The 24,797-nt window shown below is 48.6% G+C and overlaps 1 protein-coding gene and 1 long non-coding RNA gene across 2 annotated transcripts; one reads left to right on the top strand and one right to left on the bottom strand.

The window, feature by feature from the left end:
• Positions 1-400: 400 nt before the first annotated feature.
• Positions 401-24,450, bottom strand: LOC111760805 (uncharacterized). Its single transcript, XR_011646370.1, has 3 exons — positions 24,313-24,450; positions 4,656-4,773; positions 401-3,931 (listed from the first exon to the last, which is right to left on the bottom strand). It is a non-coding gene; the product is annotated as an uncharacterized lncRNA (long non-coding RNA).
• On the top strand, positions 15,698-22,336 carry LYPD5 (LY6/PLAUR domain containing 5; the record flags this gene model as incomplete). The annotated part of the gene is made up of 4 exons (XM_058279129.2): positions 15,698-15,941; positions 16,472-16,648; positions 17,243-17,389; positions 17,728-22,336. Coding segments are annotated over 4 exons (828 nt in total), but the record flags the coding sequence as incomplete, so codon positions are not given.
• Positions 24,451-24,797: the final 347 nt, after the last annotated feature.

Raw genomic sequence — 24,797 nt, 5'->3', positions numbered from 1 at the left:
TATCAGAGGCTGCTATTATTGATTTCTAATTTAATTCCATTGTGATAGCAGGAATTACTATGCATGATTTCAATTATTTGAATTCCTTTGTAATTTATTGAGATTTGTTGTAATTTTCCACTTGCACTTAAAAAGATGTGTGTTCTATAATTGCTGGCTTTAATGTTTTATAAATGTCAGTTAAGATGACATGTGTTTTAAATTTTCTGTATCCTTCTCTATACTTACTGACTTGCTGGTGGTTTGTTCTATTAATTCCTGAAAGGAAGTTATAAAATCTCCAAGTATAAGTATGAATATGTCTATTTCTCAGTTTAGTTCTATTTTTGCTTCATACAATTGAAGATATATTATTAGATACATAGATTTTAAGGTGTTTATGTCTTCTTGATGAATCAACTTTTTTTTATCATTTTGAAATGTTTCTCATACTATACTACTTCATGGTAAATATAAGAACATTATAGGGAAGCGGACTTGGCCCAGTGGTTAGGGCGTCCGTCTACTACATGGGAGGTCCGCAGTTCAAACCCCAGGCCTCCTTGACCCATGTGCAGCTGGCCCATGCGCAGTGCTAATGCACGCAAGGAGTGCTGTCCCATGCAGGGTGTCCCCCACGTAGGGGAGCCCCACGCGCAAGGAGTGCACCCTGTAAGGAGAGACGCCCAGGGCCAAAGAAAGTTCAGCCTGCCCAGGAATGGCGCCGCACACACAGAGAACTGACAGAACAAGATGAGGCAACAAAAAGAAACATAGATTCCCATGCCGCTGACAACAACAGAAGCGGACAAAGAAGAAGACGCAGCAAATAGACACAAAGAACAGACAATTGGGGCAGGGGGGGAAGGGGAGAGAAATAAAATAAAATAAATCTTAAAAAAAAAAAGAACATTATAGCAGTATATTCCCCTTCCCCCGCCCATCCATTGTCCTATTGTTTCTTATGTTTTATTTCAATATGTTATAACTCTCCCCATACACTGTCATTACTTTTCCTTTGAAAAGTCACCTTTTAAAGAAAAAATTTAAAGAGGGAAAATGAATTTCATATTTGCCCATATGTTTAACATTTCTAGCACCCATCATTTCTTCTTGTGGATCTGCATGTCTACCAAGTACCATTTCTCTAAAGTTTCTTTAGCATTTCTGCTGGCTAAAAATTGTCTCAGCATTCATTTATTTGAAAATTTCTTTATTTTGTCTTCATTTTGGAAAGACATCTTCCCTGGATATAAATTCTGGGTGAGCAGCTTTTTTCTTTCAGCATTTTGAAGATGTAGAGATAATTGTTTTCTGGCTGGCATGACTTCTGATGAGAAGTTAGCAATAATTCTTATCACTTTCCTCTATTATGTAATATGTCTTTTTTACTCTGATTATCTTTTGTTTACATGAATTTGACTCTATGTTCTTCAGGGTGATCTTCTTTTTTTATCCTGATTGGTGATCACTGAAACTTCCTGGGTTTCTAGGTTATCTTCATCAAATTTGGGCCATTATTTTTTCAAATATTTTTTCTTCTCTGTTATCTCTCTCCTTTCATTTTGGGATTCCAATGACCTGTAAATTGGATGAGTAGCTATTCCACAATTTACTGATACACTGTCCATTTATCCAAATCTTTATTTCCTCTCTACTTCAGTTTGAATCATTTCTATTGACTTGTTTTCTTGTTCTGCAATTGTTCCTTCTGCAATGCCAAACCAAAAGAATATTGTATTCTTTTGTACTTCAAATATTGTATTTTTAGGTCAATGATTTCTATTTGCTTATTTTTAGAACCCATGTCTCTGTTGAAATATGCCATATTATCATTCATTATTTCCATCTTTCCCTGTAAAATTCTTAATGTATTTTAAATAGTTACTGTAAAGTCCTTATCTGCTTATTCCAATAATAGAATAATCTGCAAATCTGCTTCATTCAACTGTGTGTGTGTGTGTTTTTTTTTTCTCATTATGGATTACATTTTCTTGCTTTTTCACGTCTCATAATTTGTATTGTATTCTGGGCATTGGGTATAAAAGAACAATCAAGGCTGATGTATAACATGTTTTGTTTTCTTTTGTTTATTTTTCAGGGAGGATGGCTTTTTTCCTGGTGTTTAGAATGACCTATTTTTTAGATTCTCTTAGAGTAAGACGAGATTCAAGTTCACCCGTAATTGTGTCAGCTCCCAATCCTCCAAGTGCAGCGTTTTTTAATCTTGACAGTAATTGAATTAGGAGGGCATTGGATAAAGTTTCAGATTTCCTTTGAATTCAATTTGGATATGACATTGAATCTAATCACCCCAAGGGCTAATCCGATGACACAATTTCTCTCTGCTTTACTGCTGTTTCTAAGAGAAACTTTGATGGTGTGGGCAAGAGGCTAATGTTGGGATAAGGAATCTGTCTTTAAGTTCGGAGCTCTTCCAGACTCTAATCTATCCCATCAACCCACATTTTTTCCAAATATCATTTTCCCTTTATCTTTGCAAAGTCTCCCTGTCTATGGCAAGCCTACCCATAACCAGATTAGATGCTTGTCCCTGGGTATGTAAACTCCTCTCTGACAAATGCTCCTTTCCACTGGGAATTGAGCTCATCCAGGCTAATTTGCATCTACCACTCCTAAGTAGTATAATAGTAAATAATGACTTTTATTTTGTCCAAGTCTTTATTACTTTTTTACCATGGGAGAAAAGGTATTTTATGTCATTCATTCTATTTGTATATCTGTTTATAAAAGGAATGTAGGAAGATCCGAAAAACTCCACTGTTGTTGCTAAAATCTTCATCGGTTTCCATTCTTTTTTGGGAGGAAGAGGGAGTTGGGAGTAATTTTTAAATTAGATTTAATGCTAAATCTAAATTCAGGGAGAGCTGACTTTTTTAAGGTACTGGAGCCAGAAATTGAACCCGGGACCTTGTATGCAGGAAGCCTGTGCTCAACCACTGCGGCACATCAGCCCCCCAAGTTGTTTTTTTTTGTATGTTTGCTTGCTGTTTTGTTTGTTTGTTTTTAGGAGGCACAGGGAACCAAACCTGGGACTTCCCATGTGGAAAGCAGTCACTCAACCGCTTGAGCCACATCTGCTTCCCAAGAATTGACATCTTTAAAATAGTGAATGATCAAGTCCATGAATACATTATCTCATTTCATTTGTTTTAGCTCTTCATCTGCCTCAATAATTTTCATATTTTATGTATAGATATTACCTTTCATCAGTTTTATTTCTAAGTATTTGATATTTTGCAAAATGTATGTTTTTAATTTTTATTTTCTAATTACTTATTATTGGTACCTATAGTTACAATTTTAAAAATAATTTCCCTGTTCTCAATCACCTTCCTAAATCCATTTATTAACTCTAATAATTTGCCTATCATTCCATTTGAATTTTCTGTGAATACAATCACAAAAATCTGTGAACAGTTATGGTTATTTTCTTCCTTCCGGTCTAACCATTCATTCTCATTTCACCTTATTGCAATTACTAGAACATCCAGTATGATATGGAATAGAATCATTTATTATGTAAATCCAGCCTTATTTCCAGTCTCAAACATTCAACATTTCAATTTGCAGGCAACAAGAGGCCTGAGTGAGAGGCTCAAGGGTTCTTCACCCATAGAATCTTTAAACAACTGCCAGAAGTTGGCAGAACCATCTTTCTTGGAGCTCCAGAAGACATGTAAAGGGTTGCAGTAAACTGTGCAAACACCAAAACAAGAAAAAGGCAAGTCGGGGAGTGGATGTAGATCAAGTGGTTGAGCACCTGCTTCCCCTGTACGAGGTCCTGGGTTTGACCCCTGGTACCGCCTAAAGACAAGAAAACAAAACAAAACAAAACAAAACAACAATTTTCATTGGGGAACAAATGCAGCTCAGTGGCTGAGCGCCTACTTCCCATGTACGAAGTCCCGGGTTCAATCCTTGGTACCTCCTAAAAAGAAAAAGGCAACTTAAAAAGGCAGGCAAACCTCCTGGGCCTTTTCCCACCCCCTCCCCAGCTCCGCGTGGGGCCAGTCTGCACTCTCAGTTCAGGGTCTCAGACAGATACCTTCACTCGAATGTCCATAATAAGAAACAGGCGGAAGCAACCCGCGTGTCCCTCAGCAGATGAATGGATAAAGAAAATGTACATACAATGTAATATTATGCTGCCATAAAAAAAAAAGAAGTGCTGATACATGCAACAACGTGGGTGAACCTTCAGGACATGATGGTGAGTGAAATATGCCAGACCTAAAGTGACAAAAACTGTGCGGTCTCACTTGCATGAAATAACCAGAACATGCAAATTACAAGTTACCAGGGGCAGGAGTGGGATAGGGGATGGAAAGTTAATGCTAAATGGGTACAGAGTTTCCGTCTGGGATGATAGAAAAGTTTTGGTAATGGATGGTGGTGAATGTAATTAACACCACTGATTGTATACTTGAAAGTGGTTAAAATGGGGAGTGTTATATATGTATATATGTTACCACAATAAAAATTTTAAAAATAAAATAAAATTCCTAGAGAGAAACATAAGGGAAAATGTGTAAGTCTTATACCAAATGCTACAAAATACTGACTTTGAGAAATTAAAGACATAAATGGAGATCAATATTGCACTCATGGATTCATGGATTGTAATTCATGTATGTTTGCCTATCAATTCTTACCAGATATCTCCACAGGTTCAACACAATCTCAACCAGAATGCCAGCAGATTCTTTCTGTAGACATTGGCAAGATGATTCCAAAATGTATATGAAAAGGAATTGGAATAGCCACAACAATCTTGAAGAAAAAGAAGAACTTTATTTCAAGACTTACTCTAGAGCTATAGTAATTAAGTCAATGTGGTAAAAGCCTAAGAATAAACAAGTAAATCAGTGGAGTAAATCATATAACAATGAATATGCCCATGCACCAACCAAGCAGAACCAATACTGGCTAGAGCACGGGAGCCGAGTCCTGGAAGCCGGCGCGTTGCCTGGTGATAACCCTCTAGTTGCTGGGTCAGGAGGAGACCCAGGGTGGCCGGTGAGTAGCTAAGGTGGACAGAGGGGCAGCGCACTGGACTGCCTACTTGAGAGCTGCAGGATCTCCAAGGAGACCAGCCCGGATGGAGTGAACATGGCCGGGAGGTGGGAGAGAGGCAGAAGTAGAGTTGCTAGATGTGTTATAAAAACATAGAACCCTAAAAAAAGTTGAATTTCAGATGAACAACAAATAACATTGTAATATATGTGTACCATGAAATAGTTTGGACATGTGTATACTGTTGGAGGTTCCCTCTCAGTGGGCTTGCAACAATTAACAAGCTGTGACTCAATTCCCCCTGACATGCATTGAGGAAAGACAAGCCCCCCCCCATATAAGCCTGTGCCTAAAAGCACAGCACTTCCCCAAAGGTTGAACAAAGAAACCACGAGGAAAAGAGAGTAAAGGGAGATAGAGACCTTCATTTCCTGCAGATCAAAGCACCACCTGCTCCTCCAGCATTCCAAGAAAACCTAACTCCCTAAGCCACTACCTCTAGCCATACAAGGGAAAATTTTCACTTCCAGGGCTTCCTATTGGCCCCTGCACCTCACTCAGTCCCTCAGCTGCCTCCCACTGATTATCATTTCTCCACCTAGGAATGTACTATATAAATTCAAATCCCCCCTTTCCAGAAGGGAGCAGAAGTCTCTCTTCAGACCCACCCCACCCCCCATGCCGGCAGGTAGGCTGAAGTCTATTCTTCAGATCCCCTCCGTTAGGAGAGCTTCCCAATCAACTTTCTGCCTGCAATCATTCTCTGCGTCCCAGTGAATACCCCCCTTTTCTCCAACATACACTAAAATATTATCCATTGTTTATCTGAAATTCAAATTTAGCTTATTGTCCTGTGTATTAGCTGACAATCCTAGATGGTAGAAAAGTGGGATGGGCTGAGGAAAGAAGGGAGAGGAAGTGAGGAGGAAGGAAAGGAGAGGCTGAGGGAAAGCCGGGCGAACTGAAGGAGAGGTGGGAAAGAGGTGGAATTGGGGGAAACCAAAGAGAAGGAGGAGGAAGAAGAGGGCGAGATTGGAAGAGAGGCTGGGGAAAACAGTGCTTGAAGTGGAGAAGTAGGGGTAGAAGAATTGACTGAAGGAGAGGAGGGAAGTAAGGAAGTGAAGGAGATCCAGGACTCAAAAAGAGGTGGGGAGAGGTGGAAGGAGAGCAAAGGCAGGCAATGGAAATGCTCGGAAAGGAAGAAAAGGTTAGACTATACAGGGAGCTATTCAGAAAGTTGTGGATAGTAGGGAAAGAGCCCAGGGTCAAGGGAGACTCTCTGGAATGTCCTTCCCAGTACGCATCTAAGGCCCCCCACTACCACCTCCCCGAGCACAGCCCACGAGCAGGCGATGACACCGGAGGGGCCAGAACGTGACCAAGTTCTCCCTGAGGTTCACCCGTTTCCACTGCTGGGACCAAAACTCCCACAATGAGAGCATGTGGTCTCCACCCCTTTCCCATCCTGACTCACGCCTGGAGACAACCCACCCACACATGCAGCTCCGTTTGCCGAAGCTTGGAGGTCAAAGAGGGCAGAGCTTCCAGGGTTCAGCAGCACCTGCCCTGCCCAACATGCAGAAGGAGCAAAAGAAGCTCAGGGAAGGAGAGAAACTCTTGCAAGGACACATGGTGATTGCAGGACAGAGACTGTGGGTCTCCTGGCCCACATCTGATGACCTTCTAATAAAGCCTGCCAACTTGATTTGCCTCCCTCTGACCCCAACCACCCCTCTACATGGTCTAAAATCCACTCTTATCTAATCCCCAAATCCTGCCACTCCTGGCTGTGGGTCTACTCCTAGAAGCCATCTGTCTTCCACTTTGTCCTGAACTGATTCTCTGCAATCCCCATCTGCCCCATCTGTGAGCAGCCTTCCACTATCACCAAGTACAGTTGTTCCTGTTGGGCACTGCACAAGAGCACCATATCTAAGGAGGTAAAATTTGCATCTCTGACATCTTTATTATTTTGAAAATATTCTAGGGGGAAAGAGGGATATTTGTGTATTGTGCTATATTCCTTTACCGACTGCAAGAGAAGTGATTTTTTCCCCCAGATATCGGTACCTCTTTATTATTTTGTATTTGTGTTTTACCTTTAAACATTATTTTGTTTTGGTTTTGCACTTTTCTCTTTTTAAATATATACTTTTTATTAGAGAAGCTGTGAGGTTAAGAAACAAAAATGCATTATGTGCAGAATTCCCACACATCACTCCTCCACCAACACCTTACATTGTTGTGGAACATTCGTTACAGATTATGAAAGAACATCGTCAGGCTATAACCACTAACTATAGTCCATAGTGTACATTTGTTACATTTTTTTCCATTTACCCATTATGATTAACATCAGATGTTAGTTCTGTACATTTGTTTTAGTTCATGAGAGAACATTCTCATATTTGTACTATTTACCACAGTCCATCTTAATTCATTGCAACATGTTCCAGCAGATGGCAGTAAAGTGTCTTGTTCTAACAGGATTGGTAATGACCGTACTACTTGCGCTTTCAAAGGAAAAATCAGTTTGGAATCCAGTTCCATTGAAAGACCTTGTTGAGATAATGTCATCTAAAAAAGCTGTGTTTCTCAACAAAGAGCTGCTTTTCCACCTGATAAAACAGTATCTTTTTTTAAAACCCTGCTGGTGTTTGTGTGCTGGCTGCATCTGATATTTCATAGTGTGGGTCCTATTTTTTGCTAATTGTTCACTGTACCTAGATGAAATTATCAAATTCCAAATTTAAAGTTAAAAGTTCTGGGAAATAGATGTAGCTCGAGTGATAGAGCTTCTGCCTACCACATGGGAGGACCTGGGTTCGATCCCTGGGGCCTCCAGGTGAGAAAAGAAGAGAAAGTGTGCCCACATAGCAAGCCAGTGCCAGCGCAAATGCCTGCACGGTGAGCCAGTGCCCCGCGCAAGTGAGTCACGCAGCAAGATGGTGATGCATCAAAAGAGAGACAAGGGGAGAATCAAGGTGAAGCGCATCAGAGACCAGGAACTGAGGCGGCACAATTGACAGGGAACCTCTCTCCAATTCAGAGGTCTCCAGGATTGAGTCCTGGTGAATCTTAGAGGTGAGAAAATGAGAAGAGAAGACAACACAGACAGCAAAAACAGCAGGGCAGGAGGAGGAAAGGGGGATGGGAGGAGGGGAAGGGTGGGAAATAAATAAATCTTTTTTTTTTAAGTTAAAATTTCCTTCATTTGCACTGGTTAATAACTAATATCCAATTGCCATTAGTAATCCCCAAAGTACGCAAAATAGCAGTAGGTGAATGGATACTAATAATCAGTAAATTATATTATTATAGCAATTGCTTATTGTTGCTTTAGAAAGTTCATCAGTATAAAATTTAATTATTTTAACTATTATTAAAATCTAATGGATTATTACCTACATATTATTTTAATATGTTACAAGTTCTAAATAAAATAGTAACCCTCTATATTCCTTGTCCCTAGATGTCAAGAAGGAAAAAATAATCAGGTTCAGAAAACAGAAAATAAAAGCTACTGTAAAACTAATTGACCATTGAATAAATTTTTTAAAGTATTTAAGTGGCAGGAGAAGAAAAGGACTTCCACAGCTTCTATCTCAGAAGGGTATAGCACAGCTCCATTACTGACTGAGCAGAGCAGGACATGAATTTACCTTCTATCTCCATGTAAACCCTGAAATAAGAATTTCAAGAAACTACTGGAAGAAGGAGGAAAATGAAAAATCCTTTGAATATTCTGCCAATCCAGGTACCAAGCCATGTATTTTGTATTTTGAACAATGACACTCTTGAAAATTTTCACCTCAAATAAGTATTTCTAGCTTCCAAAGGACAACAAAGGTAGATAGGAACATGGTTTCACACAAATCTTTCCGAGCTGATGGGTTTTTAATTTTGTTTTCTTTTGTTGTTTTTTTAGGAGATTTTGGAATCTCTTATCTAGAAATGTAACTAGCTATGAGCAATCTATAAATATCCAGGCAACTCACCCTACGTATTTTCCTATAGTTTAAAATTGTATTACATGAAAATTGACTGATGATTTATGTTTTCTGTTTTCTTCAATGCCCCCAGTAAAATTTAAAGCTAACCAAGGAAAGCAAAACAAAATAAAAAGTCATTACAATTATGGCATTTTAAATTAATGGCATCATTTTGAATAAGAAAAAAATACTGGGAAGTGGATTTGACTCAACTGGTAGAGTGTCCACCTGCCATATGGGAGGTCCAGGGTTCAAATCCAGGGCCTCCTGACCTGTGTGGTGAGCTGGCCCACGCATGGTACTGATGCACACAAGGGGTGCCATGCCACACAGGAGTGTTCCCTGCGTAAAGGAGCCCCATGTGCAAGGAGTGCACCCCACAAGGAGAGCCGCCCTGTGCAAAAAAAGCGCAGCCTGCCCAGGAGTGGCACCGCACACATGGAAAGCTGACGCACCAAGATCACCAAGACACAACAAAAAGAGACACAGATTCCTGGGGCCGCTGACAAGAATGGAAGCAGACACAGAAGAACACACGGCGAATGGACAGAGAGAGCAGAAAAGGGGGGGGGGGAGGGGGAGAGAAATAAATAAAAAATAAATCTTTTTATCTAAGTTTTTCTTGATTTTCTGAGCTACCGAGCCCTAAACCAGTTAGCAATTATTTTTACAGGGGCAGATTTCCATATTACACCTATTCTATATAGAAACACTTTTGAAGATTTTGTCCAGTAGATGGCATACTGAAGACACACATTTAGTAAACAGCTTATAAAAACTCAATCTGAAAAAAAATAATGTAAGAGGCTAGATATATGCAAACATGCCTAGAAATGGAAACATGCATGAAAGTGTAATGGATTGCAACAGAAGAGCCTTGAAAAAATTCTCAGGCTTCCTTATGCCTTGTTCTGCACATTCGTCAAACTGGATAATGAACAATGCAGCCAAAATTTCTTTTGTCACCACTGAAGTTTTAAATATAATCTAAGCACTATACAAGTAACTTCAGCTGCTAATAAATGTTGGAATATATTGAAAACTATATGAAAAATAAATTTGAATCTGTTTGTATCAGTCAGGGTTCTCCAGAGAAACAGAACCAATAGGATGTATATATATACAGAGAGAGAGTAAAAGATTTATTTTAAGGAATTGGCTCATGTGATTGTGGGAGTTGACAAGTCTGAAATTTGTAGGGCAGGCTGGCAGCCTGGAAATTCAGGTAAGAGTTGCTATTGTGGTCTTGAAGCAGAATGTCTTCTTCTCCGGGAAACTCCAGTTTTTGCTCTTAAGGCCTTTGGCTGATTGGATAACACCAACCCACATTATCAAAAGTAATCTCTTTTCCTTAGAGTCAACTGATTGTAGATGTTAATCATATCCACAAAACATCTTCACAGAAACATCTGGACTAGTGTTTGACCAAACCACTGGACACTAGAACCCTGCCAAAATCAATCCTCCAGGAGCAGATGTGGCTCAAGCAGTTAGGTGCCCATCTCCCACATGGGAGGTCCCAGGTTCGGTTGCCGGTGCCTCCCAAAGAAGACGAGCAATACAGCGAGCTGACACGACGAGCTGACGCAGCAAGCTGATGCAATGAGATGATGCAACAAGATGAAGCAATTAGGAGACACAACGAGACATCAACAAGCAGGGAGCAGGTGTGGTTCAAGTGATTGGGTGCCTCCCTCCCACATGGGAGGTCCCAGTTTCTGTTCCTGGTGCCTCCTAAAAGAAGACAAGCAGGGAAATGGATGTGGCTCAACCAAATGAGCTCCCGTCTACCATATAGGAAGTCCAGGGTTCAATGCCCAGGGCCTCCTGTGAGGGCAAGCTGGCCCATGTGGCGAGCTGGCCCACGCAGCGTGCCAGCCCATGCTGGGATGCCACCCTGCCCAGGAGTGACCCCTGTGTGGGAATGCTGCCCAGCACGGGAAAGCCACCCTGCGCAGGAGTGCTGGCCAACACAGAGAGCAGGCGCAGCAAGATGACACAACAAGAGACACAGTGAAGAGAAAATGAGAAGACGTAGCAGAACAGGGAGCTGAGATGGTGCAAGAAAGTAATCGCCTCTCTTCCACTCCGGAAGGTCCCAGGACCCACCTAATGAGTTCCAGGAGCCGCCTAATGAGAACACAAGCAGACACAGAAGAACACACAGTGAGTGGACACAGAGAGCAGACAGTGGGGGGAATGGAATGGGGTGGGCGGAGAGAGAAATAAATAAAATAAATCTTTAAAAAAATAAAATTAAAAAAGACAAGCAGACAGAGAGAGCACACAATGCACGGACATGGAGAGCAGACAGTGAACTCAAACAATGGGAAGGGGGAATAAATAAATAAATCTTCAGAAAAATCAATCCTCTTGTGAATGTTCAATACACAAAGAGAAAGTTGATTTGATGGCATCATACCACTAAGAATTCAGTTCAAGATGTCAGGCAATGCTCTTTTAGAATTGTCTGTGACATTAATAAAGATGATTTAAATCCTAAAACATAAGCTAAAGTCACCCTTTGAAAATTATCTACTTTCAAATGGTGTTTTGAGTGAAATATTTTGAACAAAGTAATGCAGGAACCAAATTCAATATATTAAAGCCCTTAGACAGCCCAATGGGAGAAAGGACAAAACCAGATGGGCAATATGTTAACAATTGTTGAGGCTGGAAGTCAGGTACATTATTCTCTCCATATTTGCATGTGTTTGAAAATTTCTACAATAATTTTTTTTAATTAGCACATTAATAGCTACCACAAAACATCCTCCACCTCAACCAATCTCCTACATAATTAAGTTTAATTACTAAAAAGTGATTTAAAAATAAAGACTCTCTGGGTTCATAAGAAGCTCAGAGTTCATCTCCTGCAGCCCTCTATGAATGCAAGAGCCCCAGCAAATCCCAAATATGTGGTCACTGGGTCTCCACTTGATTCCCTCCTGAAATGGGGAGCCTCCTACCTGATAGTTCACAGCCTCCAAAGGTCCCTGAAGGTCTCCAGAGTCAAAATCATACACTCACAGCCACACGCTTACACACATACACACTTTCCCACCACATGCACACTCAGTCTACTGTACACCCACACACACTCACACTCATACACAGACAGGCTGGGCTCTCTCCTCTCTAAGCCTCAGTCCCTGACGCCGAACTGCTGTTACTCCCCCCAGTACCTCCCTCCACCTTCCAGAGGGGCGTCGGAAAACCCAGGCTCCTTGCTCAGCCAGATTCCACTTTTGGGGTGGAATTCTTAGCTCTGCTCAGCCTCCACCTGGTCAGCTCCCCACGGAGAGCCTGGAGCAGGGGAGGGAGATGCCGGAGAGGGAGAGGCCGGAGAAGTAATGTGAACGCAAAACAGGTTTCTGGGCCTGTCTGGGAGGGGCAGAGGTTTGGCAACAAGAGGAGAGGGAGGCTGTGCTGGGAAGAGGCGCTGTCCCCAGCGCCCGGGTGTCCGCCAGGAGGTCGCCTCCATCACCTGCGCTCGTGGGTCTGTGCTTCTAGGTCTCTGTTGTCTGCACACGCCAGGTGCCCACCCTACACGGGGGGTGGGTCTGAACCCAGGAGGCGGCACCTCTAAGCACAGGAAGCGAGACAGATCAGGAGGTGCTGACCTGGGGGCTCAGCCTCAGCTGGAGCGCCTGCTGGGTGACCTCCTCTGCCTGGTGTCTCAGGGTCCACTTGGGTCCGTCTGTGTCCCCGGGGTCCAGTGTGCCTCCCTCGGCTTGTCTGTGCCTCTCTCTCCCGGTTGGTTTTCAATCCGGTCATTTAGTAAACATTTATGATGCACCTTCTGTGAGCATGCCCTTTCCTTCAGGGTGTCCATCTTCACCTCTGGGTGATATTCTCATCTGTCCCCACCGAGCTGTGTCTGTCTGTCTGCACCTCTATGTATAACTGCCTCTCTGGGGGTCTCTATGTCCCTGTCTCTCTCAGACTCTGTTTCTCTCTCTTCGTCTCTCTTCTCTCTGCCTTTTTCTCAGTGCTTTTCTATTAGTTCCTTTGCTGGCTCATTGATTCATTCATTCATTGAACATTGCAAACCTCTCCTGAGGTCCGTAAGGAGGAGCTCACGGGGCAGATGGAGTCGAGGGCCGAGGCTGGGGGGGGTGGGTGAGCGGGGGGCAGGGGCGGCATTACGGACAAGGTGATGGTGTGTCTCTGGGAACAGAGCCGGGTTGGGGGCCACGTGTGGCTGGGTGTGTGGCTGGTGTAGGGAAAGAGGAGAGAGGGGCCACCTCAGATGAGAACAGCACGTAGAGAGGAGGTTTAAGACAAGAGCCTGCAAAACACAAATCCTCCCCAAACCAAGGGTGGCAGCCCCTAGCCCCTCCTCCCTCCCACCCAGGAGCCCAGGCCCCCCAGCCCTCCCCTGTCTTGTGTCTGGAGGGGAGGCCGTCCCTGAGAGGCTGCAGGTGTCCAATCCCAGGCAGGGCAGGGGGAGAAGCTGGTGGCCTGGACTCCCGTGGTGTGGGAGGGAGGGGTCTAAGGGGAGAAATAACTTCTGACTTGGGAAAGGGAGCCAGGGGAGACCTCCACACGCAAATCCCCTAAAAGCCATCCACGCCCTGGGCTCTTCCTCAGCAGCCAGGCCTCGCCCTGGTCCTTCGCAATTGCCTGGGATGCGACCAGGCTGGGGCGGGGCGGGGCGGGGGCAGCCGGGCAGGCTGGGCAGCCCGGACGCCTGGGGCTCGGCGGGGAGACCAGCCAGCGCGATGCAGAGCAGCAGGCGCCAACCCGCGGGTGTCTCAGCTCCGCTCCGCGCTCCGGCCATGGGGGTCCCGGGAGCCGCTCTGCTCGGCCTCTTTGGGGCTATGCTCTGCCTGACAGGTACCTGAACTTCTGTGCCCTGGCACGAAGGGCCTGGGGACCCAGGCTCTCGGGTCTGAGGGACAATGGGGCTGGGGACCCCGACACCTGGGTCTGAAAGAGGAGACCGGGGTTCTGGACTCGTGGGGCTGGGGCAGGTACCCTCTTCCTTTCCCTCCTCCTCTGACCTTCCCATCAGGCATCTTCTCCTGCAGCCCTCTTCTTGCCCCTCAGTCTTTCCCATCCTCCCAGCCTCTCCCCATTCGAGTTTTTCTAGGGAGCCAGGGGGCTTTTTCCAGAGCCATCAGGGATCTTGGCCTCAGTCTAAAGGCCCCAGGAATATTCTCAGGTCAGAACCAAAGTGGCTACAAAGGTGGGGAGCCAGAGGGGTAGAGAGGGAGCCATGCCTTCCCTCAGCTGACCTTGTGTGTGTCCGCCCCTCCATGAGAGACGGTGCTTCTGGGTGTCAATGCGTCAGTGTGTCTTTGTGGGTCTCTGTGCTCGTGTGAGTTCCTCTGCACCAGGTTCCCATATCTGGGTGTTTGAACAAAGGCTTTTGTGGGTCTGTTTCTCTCCGAGCTCCTCTATCTTCATAAAAGAAATGTGTGTATAATTTTGCCTATCTCCATCTCTGTGTTTGTGCAACTCTGTGATTTGTGGATCTGCATTTATTATTTCTGTATATATGTTTTTAGGCATTTGGGTGTGTGCTTGTCTTTCTGTATATTTGTGTTGTGTGTTGCTAGGTGTCTTGAATCTGTATATGATTTTAAATTCTATTTTTATGTGGTTCATTTTTTTTACCTCTTTAAGTTTGCATAATTGTGTGTCTCTTAGTTGTGTGTCTAGGATTTTGGGGTCTGTGTTTGTCTCTCTCTGGGTAAGATTTCATGTGTTCCTGACTCTCTCTGTGTGCTGCTATCATTTCCATAGACAACGTTTTTGCATCCATGGAATATGATTTTGCCATGTGAGGTACCATGCCTTGGTTTGGGGGTTCGTGTTGGAGGGTCCAGGCATGTTTTGTGTATGAATGTAGAACTCTGCACAGATGTGGTTTTAGTTTCCCAGCTGCTAAAACAAATACCATGCAATGGGTTGATTTAACAGCAGGAATTTAGTGGCTCGTGATTTCAGAGGCTGGAAGGCCTGCTTCCCCCTGGCTGGCCAGCAAACACTGGGGTTCCCTTGGCTTTGCCATCACACGGCAGTGTGCATGGAGACGGCTTCTCCTTTCTCCTGCAGGTCCCATTGACTTCCATCACCCGGCTGCTCTGCAGTTTCTCTCTGTGTCCAACTTCCTTTGCTTGTAAGGACTTGAGCCACACTGGATTAAGCCCCCTTCCGAGTGCCGCCTGTAACTAACAACATCTTCAGAGCTCTTATTTACCAGGGGCTGGAACACGAGCGTGCCCTTTGTGGCGGACACGATTCAATCCCCAGCAGATGTGTTCAGGCCATTGTGTGTGTATTTGTGAGATTTGGGTCACAGATCTGTGTCGGTTTTCTTATTTTGTGCTTATGTCAGTGTTTATGTCAATTTTGTACGTCTATCTCCAGTTCTGATGCTATATGTGTATTTGCAGATATTAATACAAGACAGGGTATAATTCTGCCTGCACCGGAGTGTCTGCTTTCCATGGTGGCTGGAGTTTTCCCTGGGGTACTGCACGTCAAGAGTTTAGATGGAGGGATGGGCAGAGCAGGAGTGAGTCACTTCCTTCCTTATCTAAATCTTAGAGGGCTTCCTGGAGGAGGGTGGAGATCCGGAACATCCTGGAGGGAATAAACTGGACTGGCAGGTGGAGAGAGGGCATTACCATGGATGAGATCAGGAACAGCATGCCGGGCCGCTGTAATCGACCTGGTCCTCTCGAGGCAACAAGACCCACCCCCCTCAGAGCAAAGAGCTCGAGTCGCCCCCATCCCAGAGTTCCTGGGACAGGTGGCCGGGGCCCTGCTCAGCACCCACGCTCCTCTCCGCAGAGTCCCAGGCGCTGCGGTGCTACAGCTTTGAACACACCTACTCGAGCCCCTTTGACCTCAGTGCCCTGAAGCTCCCGGTCGTCTCCTGTCCCAGCGCGTGCTTTGAGGCTGTCAGCTCGCTGAGCACTGGTGAGGGGCCCGAAGAGGACGCGACGAGGGGTGGGGGGCTGTGGGAGAGGCAGGGGTCAGGGAGAGGGGCAGGGAGGACAGATCAGGGAGGAAGAGGGGACGGGAGCGGGAAAGAAGGGGTCAGAGAGGAATCTGGTAGAGAAGGAGGGGCAGGATGCGCAGGAGGCGAAGTGAGGGGCGAAGGGGGGGAAGGGAGGGTGAGGGACAAGAGGTGAGGGAGGAGGAGACAAGGGGGGCAAAGAGGAGGAGGTGGGGAAGGGGAAGAGGGGAGGGGGGCGGGCGAGGCGCTTGAGGAGGGGGGACGGGGGGAGAGGAGGGCTGGGAGGAGGAGGAGCGCGCGGGGGCAGGGGCGCGCAGGAGCGGGGCGAGCAGCGCGGCGGCCGACCCCCGCGCCCGCCGACCCCCGCGCCCGCCGGCCCCCGCGCCCGCCGGCCCCCGCGCCCGCCGGCCCCCCGCGCCCGCCGGCCACCCCGCCCGCCGGCCACCCGCGCCCGCCGACCCCCCGCGCCCGCCGACCCCCCCGCCCGCAGGCTACCGCGCGGCGCTCACGCTGGTGAAGAAGGGCTGCTGGGCCGGCCCGCACCGCGGCCGCATGGACGCCGACGCGCGCTCGCTGCCGCCCGACTACTCGCTGGTGCGCGGCTGCGCCACCGACCTGTGCAACACGGACCTCGGGAGCCACGACAGCCTCCCCAACCTGAGCCCGGGTGCGGGGCGGGGGCGGGGGGGGGGGCGGGGGGGGCGCGGAGGCGCGGGGGGCGGAGGGGGGCGCGGAGGCGCGGGGGGCGCGGGGTCGGGGGGGCGCGGGGTCGGGGGGGGCGGGGGGGCGCGGAGGCGCGGGGGGCGCGGGGGGCGGAGGGGGGCGCGGAGGCGCGGGGGGGGTCGGGGGGGGCGCGGGGGCGCGGGGGGCGCGGGGTCGGGGGGGCGGGGGGGGGGGCGCGGGGGGCGCGGGGGCCGCGGGGTCGGGGGGGCGGGGGGGGCGCGGGGGCCGCGGGGTGGGGGGGGCGGGGGGGCGCGGGGGCCGCGGGGTGGGGGGGGCGGGGGGGGCGCGGGGAGCGCGGGGGGGCGCGGGGGCCGCGGGGTCGGGGGGGGGCGGGGGGGGACGCGGAGGCGCGGGGGGCGCGGGGGGCGCGGGGGGCGCGGGGGGGGGCGCGGGGGGCGGAGGGGGGCGCGGGGGACGCGGGGGCGCGGGGGGCGCGGGGGGGCGGGGGGGCGCGGGGGGGCGCGGGGCCGCCTGGGCGCGGGGGCGCGGGGGCGCCCAGCAGCGGGGCCGGGGTGCTGAGCGCGCTGCTGCCCCGCAGCCCCCGACCCGCCCACGCTGAGCGGCGCCGAGTGCTACTCGTGCGTGGGGGTCCACCCGGAGGACTGCGACCCCCACAAGTCGCGGCGGGTCCAGTGCCACCAGGACCAGAGCGTCTGCTTCCAGGGCAACGGCAGCATGACCGTCGGTGAGCGGCTGGGCCCGTGGGCGGGCCCTGGGCGCGCCGTCGGGCGGACGTGGTCCCCCTCTGAGGGCCTGAGGGAGAGCGAGCCAGGCGGGGCCCTGCTCTGAGGGAGGAGGCACGACCCTAGTCTGAGGGTGGAGGCACGGCCTTAGTAGGATGGAGGAAGAATGGCCCTAGAACAAGGGAAGAGGCGTGGCCCTGCTCTGAGGGCGGAGGCGTGGCCCTGGTCTGAGGAAGGATCAATGAAGTCTGAGTAGCGAGGCCTGGCCCTGGCCTCCGAGGTGAAGGTTCGGGTGCAGCTGCCTTGCTCAGCGCTGACCCCTCTTCACTGCCCCCACTAGATAATTACACGGTCCCTGTGTACATCAGAACCTGCCACCGGCCCTCCTGCACCACCGTGGGCACCAGCAGCCCCTGGACGAGCATCGACCTCCAGGGCTCCTGCTGTAAGGGGAGCCTCTGCAACAAGGACTCGCTGACCCAGGCCTTCGCCCCTGCTTCGGCCTCCGCCTCGCCCCAGGCACCCCACTTTTTGGCGGTGCTCCTCACGGCCGCCCTGCTGGTCAGCGCTCTGGGAGGACCCCTCGGGCTCTCCTCATAGCCAGCCCTTCCAGCCTCCTCACAGGCAGGCTGCTGGTGGTGGGGTACGGGCACCCCTTCTCCTCACTGCCCCCGGCCCTGTAATGCGACTCATTGAAAACGATTTCGAAACATGAGTTGTGCTCCTTTCCCTCTGGCACTGACCTTCCAACTCTCTCTCTCTCTCCGCCCTCTTTGTCCTGCTTGCCTGCCACCGCCCTGCCCCTACCTGATCAACAGGCCTGGGAGAAATCAGACAAGGTCACCAGTGTCCCAGGCTGGGGAGAATCAGTCATGTCCTTCCCTGCAGGAAGAACGATCCTGATAATAACTGTTACCTACTGAGCCCCAGACATGCATCCCCCGACCTGATGACTTTATTAGTATCATCCTGAAAGGCAATATATTCTTACAGTAGTGCACACTCGAGCCAGGCAGCTGGGTTCGAATCCCAGCTCTACCACTTAGCTTGTGAGTGGCCTTGGGCATGTTACTTCACCTCTCTGTGCCACAGTTTCCTCATCTGTAAGGTGGGGATAATAAAATCTAGAGTAACAACAAGAAATGTTTGAAAAATAACCACAGCTGGTGGTGGGTGAGATTCGGGGGCATGGATGCAAGGCAGTCCCTCACTATAAGTGGGCTGGTGTCCTAATTCCCACATTACACATGAGCAAACTGAGGCTCCGAGCGGTGCTTGCTTGAGCTCATATATTTAACAAACGGCAGAACCACTCTGCAACCCTGCCTCCCGCACAGGTGGGTGTTGATTAACTTGACAGAGAAATACTCGAGTCAAATTCTCCACCCTGGGGAGATCAGAGATGACGTCACTTCCTGGAGGATGAAAGCCTTGAGCAAAACTTAAAGGAGCAATAGGACTCGGCAAAGAGCAAGAGGAGGGCCATTCTAGTGGTGGACACAGCCTGAACAAAGGCCCAGAGGTGGAAAGGCTCATGGGGTGCGCAGGATGCTTACGTGAGCTCTCTAACGTTCCTTCACAGCCCCTACCCTGTGTGATCCTCCCAAGTCAGAGAGCTGCATCTCAAGGCACAGTGAGAGAGAGCACTTTTCAGAGTAGGTGGCATAGCACGGATGGACCTGCACATTTTCTAACTCCTCCTCAACGGGCAGCCTTGTGGGGATGGAGGCATCTCAGAAATGCTCCTACACTCCTAAGCTCCTGTGAGACCAAGGGGACAAGAGTTCCAGACAGAGAAGGGAAAACTGGATGCCATTATTCATTCATTCATTCAACATATTTACTGATCACCTACTATTTGTCAGGGATGGTTCTAGTTGCTGAGAAAACAGCAGTGAATAAAACAGGCAAGGGAAACCGACTTTGGCCCAGTGGTTAGGGCGTCGGTCTACCACATGGGAGGTCCGCGGTTCAAGCCCCGGGCCTCCTTGACCCGTGTGGAGCTGGCCCATGCGCAGTGCTGATGCACGCAAGGAGTGCCCTGCCATGCAGGGGTGTCCCCCGCGTAGGGGAGCCCCACGCGCAAGGAGTGCACCCATAAGGAGAGCCGCCCAGCGCGAAGGAGGGAGCAGCCTGCCGAGGAATGGCGCCGCCCACACTTCCCGTGCCGCTGACGACAACAGAAGCGGACAAAGAAACAAGACGCAGCAAAAAGACACAGAAAACAGACAACCGGGGGAGGGGAGGGGAATTAAATAAATGAAAATAAATCTTTAAAAAAAAAAAAAAACAGGCAAAAATCCGACATTCAAGGAGCTGACCTTTCTAGTAAGAGAAGCAGACATCTGGATTTTGTTCCATATGTGGTTTAAAACTGTAATGGTTAGTTTTATGTGTCAGCATGTATAGGCTACAGTCCCCAGTTATTCAGTCAAACTCTTAATACAGGTGTTGCTGTGAAGCTATATTGTATACATGCTTAAAGTCTACTTTAAATAAGAGAGATTATCCTAGATAAAATGGATGGGCCTGATTCAATCAGTAGGGGAATAAAATGCCTACCCCTTTCCTAAATCTATCTATTTGATGACAATTAACAAGCAAAAGAGTAAAACTTCGGTAAGAAAGAGAAAGGAAAGAAAGAAAAGAAAGAAGAAAGAAAGAACAATCAAAAGCAAACATGCAAAGCTGCTACAGTCCGCATTTCTATAATTTGTCACAAGGTCATAGTTGATGTATATAACTTCCTTCTTCCACATTTTCTTAACCTATAGCCTGCCAGTGCTCTTTATCTTGTGGAATGACCAATAATTCATTCCTGAAGGTTTCGAATCCTCAGTGGTCCTGCCTTTTTTTTTTTTTTTTTTTTGGTTGCTTTCACCACAGAATGCCTTGGGTTTCAGACATGGCCTTCCTGATCCCAGTGGTATCAGTACTAATTTCCTCTTGGTAATTGAGACCAATCACCCCAGTTAATAGAGTAATCCTCTTCTTTGCCCATTAGTTCAGTGGCATAAGGAGTCAAAATGGCCAGCTGGCAGTCTCACCTTCCAATTCAGCGGAGCTACTGCTTTGTCCCTTGGTGGAAGCATTACTTTCTTGGGAATCAAGACCCCCAAAAACAGCAGAGCTCAAAATTGTAGGCACAGGAAGTAACACATTTGTGAGTATTAGGTGTAATAGTTAAAGGAGTCCCTGCCACTCCTTGATACCCAGATCCATGAATTCAGGCTATGGGAGTGATATTAGTCATCAGCTCAAAGTATATACTGCATCTTTTAAGACAGAACCCCATCATTTCAGGGTATTGGCTCCCAACTGGCACCACAACTGAGTCATTCCACTGGTGAGCTGCTTCTAAGTGATGGGGTACAAGGTATAACAAGTGAAATCCACAGGTATGAGCCAATGTTGTATTTCTTTAGGTAATAAATTCCCTGGCCAGAAACAATGCTTTGTGGAATATTCACCAGGGAGATGGCATTCCCTGGTCCTGGGGAGGGATTTTCATGTGCATTGGGGAGCATGAGGAAAACATTCACTCCCTCTGTTTGCATTTGATTTACCACACTTGGACTTATACACATCAGTTTCCAGTCATTCACTGAGAACCTCTTATGTTCTTGACCATCCACTGGGCACTTGGAACCCAGATCAGCACCAAGGACAGGTCCATGAATTGGGTCTCAGAAACACAGGCAGCAACTCACTTATTAGGCAGAATAAAGGACAGAGAAGTTGGGAAACGCCATCCTTCCCACCTCCAGGACAGTGTGGAACAGGGAAAGAGACTAGGGCCAAAGAGGAGCCAGGCAGAATCACTGGACATTCCTTCAACAGATTAATTGAACATCTCTTAAACTCCAGCACTGTTCTAAACCCTGGGGATGGTAAACCTTGTCCTTAGTCAATCATACAAATAAAACAGGATCGTGATGATAGAAAAGTCGCATCCCCAAAACAAGGAGTATCTACAACTGCAAGCAAAACAATTCCATCCCTCTGCCCTATAATATCTAAGTCCCCTCAGCCTGAAGCAGTCAGACTGGACACCATCCCAAATCCCTCAAGACTGAGGAACAAACAAACATAAGGGGAGAGTGTAACCACGGACTGAAGTAGATTTATTGTTGTTGTAATTATTATCTTGTGTTAACGGAGTAACTTGTAGCATTGATATGAAGACAGTGGTTGCCAGGGACTCCGAGGGGAAGGGGAGGGATGAGTGGGTGGAACACAGGGCATTTTTAGGGCAGTGAAACTGTTCTGTATGATACTACAATCACAGAAACATGACATTATACATTTGCCAAAGCCTGTAAAACTGTACAGCACAAAATGTAAACCACAGTGTAAACTGTAGGCTTCAGTTAGTAGCAGTGTTTCAATATTGGTTCAATTGTAGCAAATGTACCACACTCATGTGAGATGTTAGCAATAGGGAAACGATGTGTGGGGGGAAGTTATATGGGAACTCCCTATACTTTTGGTATCGTTTTTCTGTAAATCTAAAACTTCTCTAAAAGTAAAGTTTATTATTATTTAAAAAGAAACATCATTTTATATAGTCATAAATGCCATGATAAAAATAAAGCAATGAAATAATATTCATTGTGATATATGGGGCAAGTCCATTTTTAAGAGGTGGTCAGGGAAGAGACTATATTTGAGCAGAGAACTGAATGGAGTAGGTAATGATTCATAGAAATCCATAAGGATACTGAAGGGAAAAGCATTCAGGTAGAGGGAACAGCAAATGCCAAGGTTGTAAGGCAGGAAAGATCTTGGCATGCTTAAGGATCAACAAGAAGGCCAATGTGGTGAAGCAAAGCAAATGGAGAGGAAGTGACAGGAAGAGTTTTGGGTGGACAGAAGTAGACACAGAGAAAGAGACAGGAAAATATGAGACAAGCAGAAACTAGTCAAAAAAAGAACAGAGACAAAAAGAAGTAAGATGATACTAGTTACAATTTACAATTTATAAAGTTCCATTACAGCTATCTGTTATGGTTGTATAACAAACCACTTCAAAGTTTCGTGTCTTAAAATAAAATGTGTTCTTTCTCGTGAGCCTGAGGTTGACAGGCAGGTGTTGGATCGGTCGTGCCTGGGCTCAGGCTGGGGTTCTTGGCCGGGGTGCCTTTCTGCTCCACTGCACGACCTCTCCATGTAGCCAGCCTGGCCTTCCCCACAGCATGGTTGCCTTGGGGGCCTAAGAGCACAAGAGCAGGAGCGTCTGGTTCTCCTAAGGACTGAACTAGAAACTGACCCAGCATCACTTCTGGTGCAAATCACAAGCCAGCCACGTTGAAGAAGGGAAATAGACTCTACCTCTTGGTGGGAGAAGCCTCGTGTGAGTACAGAGGCAGCACGTTGGGAGAAAAGGTACCGCCATATGCCAGGTCATGCATGAGGGCTTACATATCCTACTTCCCCTGATCCTTACGGCAACCCCATGGCATAGACATTTCTGTCCCTACTTTACAGGTCTCCCAAGGGCACAACAGCTAGGCATGGCCGAGCTAGACTTGAACTCAGGTCTGTCTCTAAATCAGGCTATGCATCTGGCATAGTCCACACAAAAATAAAGTCAGTGACTACATCAAGACTTGAGCCAAGGTCTCTAGACTAGATTGTGGCTTAAATATGTGTGTGTGTGTATTATACATAATATATAATTTAATATAATGATTTTTAAAATTTTAATCAGTGGGGAACAAAGGATAAAATAAACACAAACAGAGAGAAAGAAAAAGGAGAAAGACATACACAAAAAGATAAAGTCCCAGAGATAGAAGCAAGCAAGGCCGGTGAGACACAGAGAGAGAGAGGCAAAGACTCAGAGAGGTTGAGACCAACAGAACCACGAAATGTGTGGAAGCTCCATGGGGGTAGAGATCAGTGTCTGTTTTGCCCATTACTAAGTCCACAGGCCCAGAGCAGTGCCTAGCACTCAGTAGGTGCTCAATAAATGTATTATTGACAGCAAACTAGGCTAGATGAGCAGTTACTGCAGGTCCCCAGGGCACCACTAGGTGGCAGTATCCCAAAGCCTGAAGCCGCTGCGCGCACAGGTCCAGGAGAAGGCAGTGGAGAATTGGCTGCCACAGACTTACAAGTTGTCTTCCCCAGGGCTCGGCCCCGCCTTCCCCCAAACAAGCTCCGGGCGACAAGTGACCTTTCCTCCTGAGACACCCCCTTCTTCACTCCTCTCCACCACCCAGGCCAGTTGAACAACCCTTTGTCCTTGGCCCCTCTGGCGGGGCCCCAAGGCACCTGGGTCCTTTCCAGGCCCGGAGATGGGGCTGGGACGAAGGTGGGGCAGCTGGGATGAGGCCAGGGAGAAGCCCCAGGGACTCTGGAAGCAAGTCCTTTGGCCTCCCAGGACCCAGGACTTGATCCCCTGTCCCTCCTCCCTCAGACCCAGGAATGCAGCCCCCAGGCCCTTCTCCCAGCCCCAGGACTCCCACCCCTCTGTCCTTCAGACCCAGAAGTCCAGGCCCCCAGTCCCCCCTCCCCCCAAGTCCCAAGCAGCGGCCGCAGCCCCTCCTCCGGGGCAGACCCAGCCCGAGGTCCTTGGCTAGCCCCCTGCCTCCCTTCTGCAGATGCCCCTCTCCCCCCGCCCCCCACTGCGGGGTTGAGACCAAGGCTGAGTCACAGGAAGCTCCGGGGCCCTGAGTCACCCCCAACCCCTGGCTCGGCCCCTCCCTGGGCTGGAGGGAGCTGGCTCTGGAGCCGTTGCCCGACCAACTGACCCCCACAGCCCAGAACCTCAGTTCAGAGGCAGGTGCCCTTCCCTCTGTGCCCACTGTCACCCCCCACCCCCCACTCCACCCCCGGCACCTGCCATCCCCAGCCTGCGCTCCCATTTTCTTTTTTAGTTGTGGTGTGTTTGGAGAGAAAAATTCTCTCTGCTCTAACTTACATGTCTGAATTCTGTCTTCCGCTTTCCCTTCACCTCTGGCTCTCTTTCTCCGTCTCTGATTTTTTGATTATCTTTGTCTCCCATTCCACACTCCCCTGGCTCCCTCACTCCCTCTCACCGTCTCTTTCCCGCTCTCTGTCTCCCTGCCTCTTTCCCTCTGGGTCTCATTCACGATCTCTCAGTTTGCCCCTGGCCCTCTCCGAGTAGCTGGTCAGCTCCTCCCAGCGCTCGCCCTGGGCACGAGGCTGGGAGCTGGGGCCGGGGGCACCGTGGCAGGGCTCCCGGGCTGGAGGCGTGGGTCAGGGGGCGCCGCAGCAGGGCTCCCGGGCATGGGGCTGGGAGCGCGGGTTGGGGGCGCCGTGGCAGGGCTCCTGGGCACGGGGCTGGGAGCGCGGGTTGGGGGCGCCGTGGCAGGGCTCCTGGGCACGGGGCTGGGAGCGCGGGTTGGGGGCGCCGTGGCAGGGCTACGAGTCGTGGGGGCCTCC

The sequence above is a fragment of the Dasypus novemcinctus genome, chromosome 18 (genome assembly GCF_030445035.2).
Source record: "Dasypus novemcinctus isolate mDasNov1 chromosome 18, mDasNov1.1.hap2, whole genome shotgun sequence".
NCBI lineage: Eukaryota > Metazoa > Chordata > Mammalia > Cingulata > Dasypodidae > Dasypus > Dasypus novemcinctus.
This window is presented reverse-complemented; position numbering and strand designations above follow the sequence as displayed.